At 37.9% G+C, this 13,624-nt stretch overlaps 1 protein-coding gene across 6 annotated transcripts in view; it reads left to right on the top strand.

Annotated features, from left to right (window-relative positions):
- The window catches only part of LOC122844927 (connector enhancer of kinase suppressor of ras 2-like), a 40,544-nt gene that overhangs the window by 12,403 nt on the left and 14,517 nt on the right, over positions 1-13,624 (top strand). For 2 of the 6 annotated variants that reach the window (XM_044140779.1, XM_044140784.1), the window contains exons 4-10: positions 517-622; positions 3,112-3,153; positions 3,245-3,364; positions 6,181-6,240; positions 6,623-6,691; positions 10,665-10,811; positions 12,713-12,846. In XM_044140779.1, the coding sequence (XP_043996714.1) occupies positions 517-622; positions 3,112-3,153; positions 3,245-3,364; positions 6,181-6,240; positions 6,623-6,691; positions 10,665-10,811; positions 12,713-12,846 (678 nt within the window). The remainder of the gene's footprint in view (positions 1-516; positions 623-3,111; positions 3,154-3,244; positions 3,365-6,180; positions 6,241-6,622; positions 6,692-10,664; positions 10,812-12,712; positions 12,847-13,624) is intronic. The other 4 variants (XM_044140785.1, XM_044140781.1, XM_044140782.1 and 1 more) reach the window with 3 other exon arrangements.

The following is a 13,624-nucleotide window of genomic DNA, read 5'->3' as shown; positions in this document are numbered from 1 at the left end:
GATTTAAAAAAAAAAAAAATTATATTAGTTTTATTTTACTAATTAAATTGTTCTTGAGTCATTTGGCTGTTTTAACTCTAACACCTGGGAAATTTTTGAATCTTTTTGTAAAAGGGATTGAATTGTTTTTTTTGTAAATGTTTTTCTATCATATCCATGATGTATCAGCTGACAGGAAGATCTTACATTAGTCAATTCAGCCAGCAGGTTGAATTGACTAATTCTGTTTTTATGTGGCTTGATGCCTTGTTTCTCCATGTGCACATGCATAATTGTGGACAAAATTAGACAGAATAAATGGAGAAAACTGATTTAGCTTTCAAATCCTATGCAAATGCTTTGGTCTAAAAGCATAGAAACTGGAGAATTTCTATATTTTTTCTCATTTTGTGCATATTTGTTGATAGCAAGGCCGTTTCTTCCACCGTTGTGCGCTTCGTTGAGTCTCTGAAATGTCTCCACCATATTAGCAGTGATGCAATCTGTGATGAAGAACGGTCTAATGGTTCATTTCAGGTGCTCTTTCTTTTTCAGGTCACCGTTTGCTGCAGTGGCGGATTACTCTGTGACCAGAAACAATGTGATCCAGCTATGTCTCGAACTCACCACGATCGTGCAGCAGGTGAATAAACTGAGCAACGTCACATCATGATGTACGTCTCATGCCCTCGGCGCAACTTGACCCACATATTCCACTTCAAGCGACATGAAGCCGTAGGATCTATTCCTGCCATTTTTAGTGTATTTAACTATTTATTATATCCAATATACAAAGTTGAAAACAATTATCCTGTCTTTTTGAAAAAGCAGTGTAGTTAAGCACGGGTAAAAGCTCAATATAAACAATTTAGTGCTTTTAGACTTTTAATCAAAATTATAAAAAGAAGAGCCAAAGATTTAAGATCTTTATTTATTGTCAGAGACTTACTAGTACTACTGTATACTATCAACTTTATTCAGGTACTGATAATATAGGAAAATACATTGTCCAGGCAAGTATAAAAGCCTGATTACTGTTAAGTTTTTCTCAAATGTCAATAATTGTGTTACAATGACTTTTTGTTCAAGCTTCCTGTTTGCTGTTGGGACAAAGCAAGTATGTAGAAGAAGCAGCTTTGACCATATAAGACAGAAAGTGCCAGAGCCAGTTAGGCATGAGGATACTGTGTTAGTTTGTTTTTTAAAGGGGTTTATTTCCCCAAAATAACAAACTCAAACAATTAATACAGAGCACCTAAATATGTCAAAAAAAAAAAAAAAAGAAATTAAGCTCAAGTCATAATTGGGACTTAAAATAAATCAAGTTTACTGTTAAAACAAAAATAGACTGACTTCGCACACGTCAAAAAAAGGGACTTAAATACTTGCTGATCACAGCAGACACTTGGGAGGGGAGAAGCGGAGCATCTACTTCAAAATGTAACTAACAAAAAGGTACTAACCACATAATTTGTTGAAGGATGTCCTTAAATAACTATTAGCTCAATATAAAGTTAACCAAATTAGCGAAACACAAAAGAACTTATACAAAAACTTTAATAACTGACTCAATGGTTCTCCCTCATGGTGGAGCTCTGTATGACATCACCCAGTCAGCACCAGACTCCATCTTTTCGTCCTCCATGGTTTCAGCCCTCAGTTTAAGGAACTCCCCTCCACAACAGAACAAGAAAACAAACAGGGTTTCTCCCAGTGTATTATAAGCCTGGCGGGCCACCAGGCTAATCATTGCTTATTTATTTAAGTCTATGTAAAATGTTTGCATTTTTTTAAGACTATATAGTTGGTGTTCAATCATTTTCCGATCTTCCAATAACACATAATTATCAAGTGGTATTTTCAAATTTCCTGTCAACTTTAAACCTTTTTTATTCGACAGGCGGCTGGACGAATGGCTGCTCTAGTACCCAACCACCGGGCTTAGCAAGTTTTGGGAGAAACTTTGCACCCACACACACACACATAAAAGTTAGCTAAATATGTTCACCACATTTAGAACTAATGTATTTCAATGTTTCCAAACAAATGAAAATATCCACACAAAAAAAATCTATAGCATTGTGTTAGAGTGAATGATGTATATAAAGAAAGCTCCAATGTTTTTGGGTTACTGACTGTGTGTGGCAGCTCATCACCTTGAACACACCATCAGTGAAACATGGTGGTGGCTGCATTATTCTGTGCCATCACTAAGGACAGGAAAAGTGGTTACAGGTGATAGATGTATATGAGGCGATACTTGAAGAAAAAGTTTATAATCTGCATAAAACTTGAGACTGAAGTGGAGGTTCATCTTCCAGTTGGGCAAGAAAATGGTTTAGATCATCCAAAAATATGTAAATGTAGAATAACCAAAAGTTTAAACCAAATAATGTGTGATAAAGCTTTAGATAGGAGTTTATAGATGCTCCCTACCTGATCTGCCTGACTTAGAGCTGTTTTGACTGTAAAGGTCCAAGTTGGTTCTACAATGTCTTGACTTGGTGCTGAATAAAAAAACGCACATCACTCTTTTCACATTTTCAGGAATGTTGAAGGCATTTTTCCTCCACTTTATGTATTTCTTTGTGTTGATGTATCACAAAAAAAAAAAAACACATCTAGGTTTGTAGTTCCAATGTCACATTATTGCAAAAATTTCACAGAGAGGAAATAAATTCAGTTATTTCCGTCACTGCTTCTGCTCACGGATGGTGAAAGATGCCAGTCACTCATCTCTGTCTTGGTACCTAATGAGAGAAGTGACAGTTAATGGCTTTTAACTTTGTCTCTGTGGAGGATAATGTTTATCTGGAGAAAAATTAAAGCGATAGAACAAATTGAAAGGAGGGGTGGGGGGAGTTAAAGAGGCCAAATTAGATGGAGCCAAAGACTGATAGAGAGGAAGGCTAGCAGAGCGCAAGAGAGAGACCTGCCTCCGCATTGGTGACTCATTTGTTTGGTGTTTGTGCTTGCCTGTGTGGGAGGGTTGGTTGGGGAGGGGGGTTATGGTGTAGGTGCCAAGCTGCTCAATTTCTTCTTATATCCACCTACAGCAGAAAGGCCAATAACTCCATTTTAGTCTAATTCTCTTGAGGTAACAGATTTTCTTTTCCTCTGAATATTCCCCAGGACTGCTCTGTGTACGAAACTGAAAACAAGATCCTGCATGTGGTGAGTTTCTAACTTTGTCCCGCTGCATTGAACGTGAAGTCACCTTATGTGGGTTTAAAGAACTCGTTCGTCCATCATTTGTCGCCCTCAGTGTAAAACCCTGTCCGAAGTGTGTGACCAGATTATCTCCCTGTCCTCGGACCCCATGGTCTCTCAGTCCGCACACCTGGAGGTGGTGCAGCTGGCCAACATAAAGTCCACCGAAGGCTTGGTAAGACTCATCTGGAAAACACATGATACTGCATGTAATGTTATATTTACATACCAACTTTAACCTTTCATGCTTTGAATACATCAAGGGTTTTTTTTAAAAACAAAAAACAAAACTAGGCTGAGGTTGTAACAAGCAGTGCAAGAGCATTTTTGCCAATGTTTGCGAAATACCCTCGGTTTTCTGAAGAACCCTTCTAGAGGCTAGTAATCATCTTCTGTGCTGTCATGTTAAATATAGAAATGAACCAATGTGACCAAAAGGATCCAGATGTCAGTCATGTCCACTCTACCCTGACTACTGATTCGTCTGGCTTCAGGGTTTTTATTCGAATAAACAGCGAGCGCCACAGAAGGACTAACAATTAGCCGGTCAGCAGACTAATGCTGCTGTCAAGCTGCGTTCAAATGGATGCATTTGTTTTTAATGATTAGTGGAGGGGTACTGAATCCCCTCCCCCACTGAAATGAATTGTGGGGGGGTTCACTAGCAAACATAAGTGATGCAGTGAGGCAGAGGGGGTTGATTGCAGCTTCGGTACTCTTACAGCAAGTTAATGCGCAAGATTTTTGTTTGATTGATTTTATTTATTTATTTTTGTATTTTGCAACTTACCTCTTTGCAGAAGTGCAGCCTGCAGACTGCATCAACTGTCTCCACAGTCTGTAAATACGAAGGTTACGCAAAATAAACTGCATAGCTCTGAAACTGGTCAAAATCAAGGTTAGCGCCTTGAGCTCTGAGTCTGTGAATTTCTTCATGTGGTCACAACCAAGGAGACACACATCCCAAATCATGAAACAATCTGTAAATATATATGCCAAGTTTTTCCACCATGTACCTGCTCAAGCATTATTCCATCAGCTTGCATGGAAATGAACATGGATTGAGCTTTAAAGGATAATTTAACATTTCTGTTCTGGTGTGTTAGAAGGTTTTTTAGATGTTCATATTTGACCTGCAGTAGATAACTCCTTCTTTTAGTATCCAGATTATTTCATCAGAGTGACGGGGTGGGCCTTGTGGGGTTGAGGGTTCAATACCACAGCAGACTGCTGTCATCCTAAAACAGCTCCGGACTCAAAACCGCCATAGCAGTTTATGTTAAAGTTGTTTTATAGCTTACATTAGACAGTTATTTAAAAATAAATATATGGCTTTGAATAGAAAATTATAGATAGGGGTCAGTTCATCAAAGAAAAAAAACATGCCTACCTAAATAACCACCTAGAGCAAATGTGACAGCAGTTTAAACATAAGGAAAGTTTGCAGAAACCGCAATGATTGTGTTGCGATTTAAATTGTTTTAAGAGAGTAGGAAACTGCTGTGGTCCTAGTTTTTCTTTGAGATTCTTCACATTATGAGACCAACTAGTCTGGATTTACACCAAGAGTGTTATCTACTGTGGGTAAGATAATAACTACTATACTACTATACTATAAATGTTTTGACATAAAACATTTCTGAATAATCCCTTTAATATGTAAAGTTGTGTTGAATTGTTTTCTAGGTTGGTGTAACAGACTCAGGAAATGACTTCAAAACAATGTAAAGTACAACAAACAGACAACAATCAATGCTGGATGATCATATTTACTAATTATAAATATAGTAACAGCATGACTCTCAGCAATATCTTTTTGCTTTGATTCAAATTCAGCATGATTGTCTTTCAGCGTTGTCTCTCACTCAGTGAAGGTATTCCCTTTCTGAACAACAGTACTAACTCTATCTTATTTCTTTATTACCCATGAATGTAAAAAAATAATAACAACATAGACAATGCTGAATACAAAAAAAAAAAACAAGCTAGTTATTCTTAATTAGCTATTCTCAAGCAAAGAAATGTCTCAGTCTGTTGGTTATTTCCTCCAAAAAGGGAAGAGACATTTTTTAATTTGCAAAATAAATTTGATTTTGAAATGTAAACATATCTTCTAGGTGGTTTGAATCATGGAAACCGTTTTTTGAACTTGCAGAAACGTAGCTTTGCTGGTTTGCTTGTTCCTCTGCAGCCTGGGGTTTCAGACAGGAGAAAAGTGCAGGTTGAAATATTGAGGTCAGTTAGAAACGCTTTACTGTCCAGTGTCCGATGCTGCTCACTGTAGTGGCTCCAAAACTGGGTTTTGCTCAGCTGATGGGCATGTGAGTAATCTGTTAATATGAAACAAAAAATAAAAAACCCAGCATGTTGGGCGCTTTGAACTTACACAGCTACAGTGTGTGTACTGCAGCTGCAGCACTTGGCAAACATGTGTGTCTTTATTGCGAGTAATTATTTAGCAAAACAGAAAAAAAAAGAATCCGTTATTCCACTGCGTAGCCAAGAGCAGTTTGTTGGACTTCATCTTTGCATTGACCTACACTCAGACACAAGCTCCCTGCTCGGGGCCACAATAAAAGCCCTGCCCCCCACACAAATGCCGGGACCGGGCATGAAAGTTCTCTCATCCATTCAGTGAACCCTGAACACAACAGCGGGCCAAGTGGCCTAAAAAACAAATCTCTTCCACTCATCTTGAAGCCTGGCATGCGGCTTCTGTGCATCTAAGTTTGTTTCTTAATCTGTTCTTGCCCCTTTCCTTCGTAAAAACCTGGAGTTTCAGCACTTTTGCAAACAGTATTTTTGCAGATTGATAATCTCTCGTGTTTGTCTTTGCACGTCAGGCACATTATTTCAAATTCACAAGTACATATTGCTCCACTGTTTTGCAGATATCCGTGAGGCTACACATTATTTTGAGTTCCTATGGTTTTCATATGTCCATTAATCCATATTGGTCCATTAATTTATACTGGTGCTATATTCTTTCAGGGTATGTACATCAAATCAACATATGACGGCTTACACGTGATCACCGGGACGACAGAAGGAGTGAGTACTCGCCTCTTTGTTTTTACCTTCGTCCATTTCATCGTTGGTCCACATGTAGTGGATGTGCAGATTTTTTAACTCCTTCTTCTCCGGATAAGAATTGCTCTTTTGATATCAAGTCAGATTGGAGGTGGAGTCTAATTCGACCAAAATGGTTGTAGTTTTTTTGTGATTTGTCTTTGCAGTAGTTTTGGTTGTTATGAAGATGTTATTACTTCCCTGATCGGCATTTCTGACAAAGAATATGCTCCATAATTGGTCGAGTAAAGTAAACATTTTGTGCTGTTATGAACGAATAGTGAGGGAGTTTATTTTGTTGTTATTTTAAAAATGTAGTGTGTGGTTCTGCATACAGCAACAATGACCTCTGTCTCCTCATCAGTCTCTGGCTGATCGTTGTAAGAAGATCCATGCTGGAGACGAAGTCATTCAGGTCAATCATCAGACAGTCGTAAGTCCTGGCTGGTTTATTTTATTTTCAAGTCCTCTGTCTGAATTTGCATAATTTTTTTTTTCAATCTGCAAAAAAATGGCATATAATCAATATGGAGGACTGATTATATAAATTAAAAAAAATTTTTTTTCAATCTGCACACCATTTAAGAGTTGAAACATAAAGCAATCATCTCTGCTGACTGTCTTTACTGTCCTTCTGTTAACGTCTAAAGGTCTGTGTATCCATAGTGATGAAGCGCTGCCATCAAGTCATTTGATGATTATTGGGTCTTTTGTAATTAGGCTTTGAGGGCATTCACAAGTGAACTGGGTGGATTTGTTTTGCTTGCTACATTGCCCATTACAGATTATCCAATATACAACACTTTACAAAAGCATTCATAGCCCTTGAACTTTTCCACATTTTAACATATTTTATTAGGAATTGATGTGCTATAGCACTTAACTGCCTATGCTGGTGGGTAACTTTAAAATTAGAAATCAAGCTCTTTTGGGTTTTATGGAAAGATTGAACTGCAAACAGGTCGATTGTGGAATAATACGCATAAAATGCTAAGTGACCTTCACAACCTCTCACATACAGAAACCCAGGTGTCATTTTTCCACTTTTCTTTGGTATGTCCCATAAAATTGCAGTAAAACAGAATAAAAAATCCAGTGTTCAAGCCAACGTGCTTAGTGGTGTTTCTTCTTAAGCAACTCTCAGTCCTCCCACGCAGCTAATTTACATAACAGTGAAATGTCTCGGCTTACTTGTGATACACCTTAGAGTGATGACATAAACTGTGCCCCTCCCCCCATTGCTGCACATAACCGTGCAAAGTAAAAGAAAAACACAGGAAGGAGAACAACAAGCTTTAGAAATATTCTTCCCTGGATTCAACCTAGGAGAAACACGGAGTTCTCTGACTTCTGAGTATTTTCCTGAGGAAAACATAGAATACATAACTTTGGTCAGAAGAGGATATGTAGAAGTTGAATTTACTATATTAAAAATGACAGAGTTAATCAAGGTTTTATGAATTACTCAGGTAATTAAAGAAACTGAGCCATTACAAATAAAAACACCTTGTTCGTCCTCTTGCTGTCACATTGCCTAATCATTTCTGAATTTGTCCTTTGACATGACTGGAAAAAAGTGCCTTGTGATGAAGTGTACGCGGTTTATTTGTGAATGAAAAAGGCCCCCTGCAGTGCAGAGTTTAAATATAGCCCCTTTTGTGAAAAAAAATAATTGCTGCCTGTGTGTGCAACAGCAAGATATGTAATAATTCCACAGCTGCTCATCCACTGAATAGAGTCTCTATTATTATTAAGAATGTGGAGAGAACCGGCGCCGATTTGGGTGTCAGGACTCTTTCATGTCAGTGAGGCATACAGACGTTCAAAGCATCTAAAAGTTCAGAAGAGAGAGGTGTTAGATCCTCATTATCATCAAGAATCAACAGAAGTATCCAAACATTATTTTGTTTTTTAACCTGTCGGTGTTTTTAGCTGTTAGCTTCATGCTAACTGATAATCTATTAAAACGGAAAAAAACATCTAAGGTTGTCATGAATAGCGGTTGTAGAGTGGTGAGGCAAGACGCAGTGGGCCCAGGAGGTGATATGAAATTATGAATTTAATGATGAATCAGTACAGTAATCCAGGCAGCACAAATGAGCAGAAAGCTATTAGCTCAAAAGACCCAACAAGGAACACAGGTGGGATTAAATACACAGTGGGTAATCAGGGAAACGAGGAACAATCAAGAGGTAGACAGGACAACAAGGAGACTCAATAGACACAGAAACCTAAATAAACATAAAAGAACTCAAATCCTCACAGGTTGTATAGATTACAACCTAGGTTTCCAGGTTGTAACAATGTGTCTTACAAACATTTCTAAATTGGCATCACAAAATCTGTAAATTTGATTGCAAAAAAAAAATAAAAAATCACTAAAAGTTCACAAAATCCTAGAGGAGAAGCTATTTATTGATATTTTAATAATTTAATTGGTTTGATCAATATATTCTGGCACAACCGGCTGATATAAATGAATATTAAAATAAACTTTATAACAACAGAATAGTGAGGAATGTCTGAGAAATCTGTTCAGAGGGAAGCTGATATTTTATCAAATTAAAACCACAGAAACAAGCCTGGAAACATGAAAAAAGCAAATATGGCATTTAAAGAAGATATTCACAGTGGATGATAAAAACCCAGTCAAGGACTCAAACCACACAAAACCTCCAAAACTATAGTTTAATTTTCTTGGAGGTATATTTTCCTTAGAGGTATAACAAAACCAACAGTAGAAGTAAAAGTCTGCTTTACTTACGCTTTATACTGCACTCTTTGGAACAAATGTCGAGATGAAAAATGACTTTCAGAGAAGCACAGTGATCTCCAGGTCAGAGCCTGAAAAATGTTTGGTATCTCAGGCTAGTTTGAAATATAGATTGAGCTCAGGCATCCAGCAGGCGAAGATTTCTCTCCCCAAACTGGACCTGGCATATTTAGATCAGCAGCAGGGAGTGTTTGTCTGGGCAGGGTCTTTCGGTTGTACTAAATATTATTAGGAACCGCTTAAAGACGACTTACAACTAGGCATGTAGCTGCTAGCACCACACAGCAGGAGACAAAATCACTGTAGAGGACGAGGCGGACTGGTTTGGTCTTTAATTTCTGTCTTAACATCAAAATCTACATGGAGCTTAAAGATTGCTACATTCTTCTGCATGTCTTAACCATAAGAACCCGAAAAGTACTATAAAAAATACAGAAGTATGTAAAAAAAACGAACAACAAAAGGCTTCCTTCCATGTTAATGAATTAGACTTTCGGGCATAAAAAAGTTTTCATACCTGTTAGCTTTACCACATTTTACTACATATTTCTGCTATTTTGGTGGGATTTACCGTGTTTTCCGGACTATAGAGCGCACCATGCTATAAGCCTACAATTTAAAAAAAACACAAAAAAAAAAAAAAAAAACTGGAAACGTACATATATAAGCCGCACCCGGCTATAAGCCGCTGGCATCTCCTCCGCTCTCGGTTTTCTGCAGCAGAGGGCAGCCTTCTAATAAATCAGCTAGATTTATTAAGGCACAGCCCTCCGTCTGCAACGCCGAACCATGGTTTTGTTCACGCTGAGCTTACGTACAGCAGCTCTATTTCCTTCCTGTACTGCCAGATCAATAGCCCTCAACTTAAAAGCTGCGTCATACGAGTTTGAAGAAATTTCTCCGTCGTGCCTGCTGCTAGCATGTGCTTGTTCTAAAGGAAAATGAGCACTTTCTTCTTTGAATTCCAATTTGGACTTCCAATGATTCACTTCCTGCTAAAGAGCCCCCTGGCGGTTGAAGAAAAATCCACAGAAAAGCTGCACCAGGCTATAAGCCGCAAGGTTCAAAGCATAGGAAAAAAGTAGCGGCTTATAGGCCGAACAAAACGGTAATTTCATACTTTCGAAGTGGAAGGAAAATGAAACATTGATCTTTCTCTGTTTGGTAAAAATCATCATTTGTTTTCAGTAATCGCCTAATTACTAAATTGCTAAATTGACTAATGGTAAGTTAGCATGGATCTGTTTATGATCCTTTCATTGAATCAAGTTGTGATTCTTCGGAGTCTCGCTTTCTTCCTCATGTTGAGATGATGGAAGAAGTAAAAGTACAGTGCAATACTTGAGGAAAAGAACAGTTAGAGGCCGCAAAAGACTTGAGAGAACGACAGTGAAATTGTGTGGATCGAAATATAGTCTTCTGCTGGTATGGCCTAGTCAAAGTCTTGACCATAGTTCATTGCAACCATGATTGCAATGAAGAAACGTCAAGCGTTATGAGTACTTCTTCAATGCATTTTAGCATCTTTAAACGGAATTAAATCCTTTCCACTAAATGGCTGACTAGACTCAAATATGGATAAATCTGACACACACAGATGCTGGTGCGTTTCAAGGCTATTCTTGTTTGCTAGGTGGGCTGGCAGCTGAAGAACCTGGTGAACCTGCTGCGTGGGGACCCTGCAGGTGTCACCCTAACACTGAAGAAACGCCCACAGAGCACGCTCACATCCACTCCTGCTCTGCTCAAAAACATGAGATGGAAACCATTAGCTCTGCAGGTACATCGGCAGCTTTGGCTCAGTCCTGTGTGATTATCTCTGTCGTTTATGTGTGCTTATTTCTGTGCATCCATCTTATTTGTCCTTAAATTAAGAGTTACCTCTAAAATGGACAAATTAGAAAACAAGGAGAGGACTGTGGGAACAGGAGAGACAAAAGTCGTGCAGGAAGAGTTTTGTTGGAAAACCCCCTAGTGTTTGCCTTGGGGATCATTTTAGATATTAGAATTGCACTCTGTCATTCAGGTATGTGCTATATTTAACACTCACAAAGCATGAACAAAACAGATTGTTGTTGCTAAATTTATACTTGTGACTAATTAGTTGAGTGCTGCGGCATCATTCATTTAGATGTCATCATTTCATCCCTAAGTGGCATCTGTTGTCCTACTTCAGCCAATCTAGTTACATTATTAGGACAGTGTGCCAGCATCAGAATGGGTGGAAAAGAGAGGAAAGAGCATTAAAGTGGTCCAGGCTTTCTTTGAGTCGCTTTCCAGAGAAAATGTTTTCTCTCCCCTGAGGCCACAAAGTACAGCCGTTCTCTGCCTCCTCCTTCTTAATGTCCTCTCTCCTCTTTTCCTCCAAAATTTATTTATTTTTTCTCCTCCTGCTGGCAACATTAAAGACAGAAGTGAGAAAAAATAAAGTCTGTCAGAGATTAAACAGGACTAAAGTGTAGAAGTTAATCGGCTGGGTTTCTTTCCATTGCAGAAACAGATTTTATTTTATTTTTATCTCAGCTTTGTAACAGAACAGATCATTAATGATAGATATAGATGCATACCATGATATGCATAAAATAGATAAATAAAAAGGCTTAGTTGTATAGAAGTGACAAAGATGTGTTTTGTAGCTTTAGTAAAAAGATGTATCATATTCAAAATCAAATATATTCATATATACATCTGAATTCATGTGAAAACGAAACATTTTTAGTCCTTATTTTTGAGGAGTTGAACCAGAAAGTTGGACTGGAGGTACCACTATTAATACTGAAGTTGCACACCAACACCAAAACCCACAGCAAAATTACAGTAGTTTTACTGAAAAATGTTTTTTTTTTTTTTTTTTTTTTTTATGGGCAAACTTATAATTAGGATTGTTAGAAAAACAAAAGAAAAAACTTTATTCTCATTAAAATTCTTTTAAACACTGTAACAGTCTGCACATTTTAATACTAATCTACCAAAATCTCATCTGTTCAGAACTAGATGGTTTTTTTTCCTTGCAAAACTGAAATTGAAATACTCAAATCTTCCTAATTTTTTAGCTGAATTCTTCTTGATAATGGGAGCAGGAGCGATACACTGCTAAAAAGGGGCTCAATAAAGAACACTGCTGTTTATTTTGTTAACTTAAATTACAATATTTTGCTCACTTCCAATTTTTCTAGATGTTGGCTGTATTTTTGGAAGTCTATTTTAGGAACTGTGCAGAATTTATGCTCTTTAAGTTAACCAGAATCTGCAGATTGTTTGATCGCACTGATCAAAAATAAGTAACAAAAACAAACTAAAAAAAACAGATATGGTCTATTAATTTAAAGTTCAGGTACAGTACTAACCAGACTGTTTAACCTGTAGCCATGAGAGCGATGACTAGGCTGCTCTCCAATCTGCCTCTTTAGGTGAACCAGTTTAAAGTGGAGCTCTGCAAACGTCCTCTGCTCATTTCACAGCTGAGGTCCGCCGCCTCACTGTCTGACTAAAGTGAACAGTCACAGACTTACTCAGCTGTTGTGAGGTCCACATTTTCATCGCGTCATTTTCTGTAACTGTCTCCATCTCCTTTTCCTCTCTGTCCGCCTGTCTCTCTGTCTTTTGTACATATTTAAACACGTCCTCTCTCTCTCACACACTCACACACACGCCCACACACACACATTCTCTCACACACAGCCTATCTTCCCTCAGAGTCCCAGCAGCAGCGTCGCTACGCCCACCAGCACATTAAGCACTCCCTCCAGGCGAAGTAGCTGCGCCCTGCAGGATCTGTACATCCCGCCTCCTCCAGCGGAGCCTTACACCCCCAGGTGAGCCTGCGAAAGAATCGATCGATTACTGTACCGGCCGCACAAAATTCAAGGTTCAGTGTTTCAGAGTCAAACATTGTGGTGTTGGTTTTAATTTGCAGTGACACAAACACAGCTTTCCCCCCCCCTGGCCCCCGCTGACATTTTCTTTATTATTTTTTTTGTTAAAGTAAGAAACAAATCACAACAGGAGGAAAAAATTGGAAGAAAAGCAACAAAGAACTTTACTACAGTGCAAACAATAACAAACAAAACAGGAAAACATGAAGAGAAATACAGATTTCTGTTGCGATCCTTTACAGCGAGGCATGAGAAAATTCATATCCACAGACAGATTTTAATTAAAATTTTCTCTTATTTTGCCAAAATGTTTCTTCTGACTGGAAGTAATCTGAATATTTTTAAACGGTCCAGTCAGAATCTGGTCAGTATTTGGTTGCTGTATAGCCAAAAAAATAGTTTGCTGGTATTAATGAGAAAGGTAAAAGCTGTTTTTGACATGCATTTCTTTTTTCTTCAACTATAAATTAAAAATATCTTTGAGGAAACATCCGATTAATTTCTTATCAGAATAAACTTCTTGGTCGAATAAAAAAAATAAAATAAAATCTGTATGAATATCTTTAATAAGAACTCTATAAAGTATGTGATGTCTCTAATTTGGAACCAAAGCCAATAAAAGAACTAAGCTGATTAAATAATTGTTATTTTTGTTTTGTTGCTGGTTAATAAAGCCAAAAGCCTGTGGGAATGGCAAGAAAAAAAGAAACAGAGTGCA

The sequence above is a fragment of the Gambusia affinis genome, linkage group LG15 (assembly GCF_019740435.1).
Source record: "Gambusia affinis linkage group LG15, SWU_Gaff_1.0, whole genome shotgun sequence".
Classification (NCBI taxonomy): domain Eukaryota; kingdom Metazoa; phylum Chordata; class Actinopteri; order Cyprinodontiformes; family Poeciliidae; genus Gambusia; species Gambusia affinis.
The sequence above is the reverse complement of the archived record's forward strand: the minus strand, read 5'-3'. Positions and strand labels throughout refer to the sequence as shown.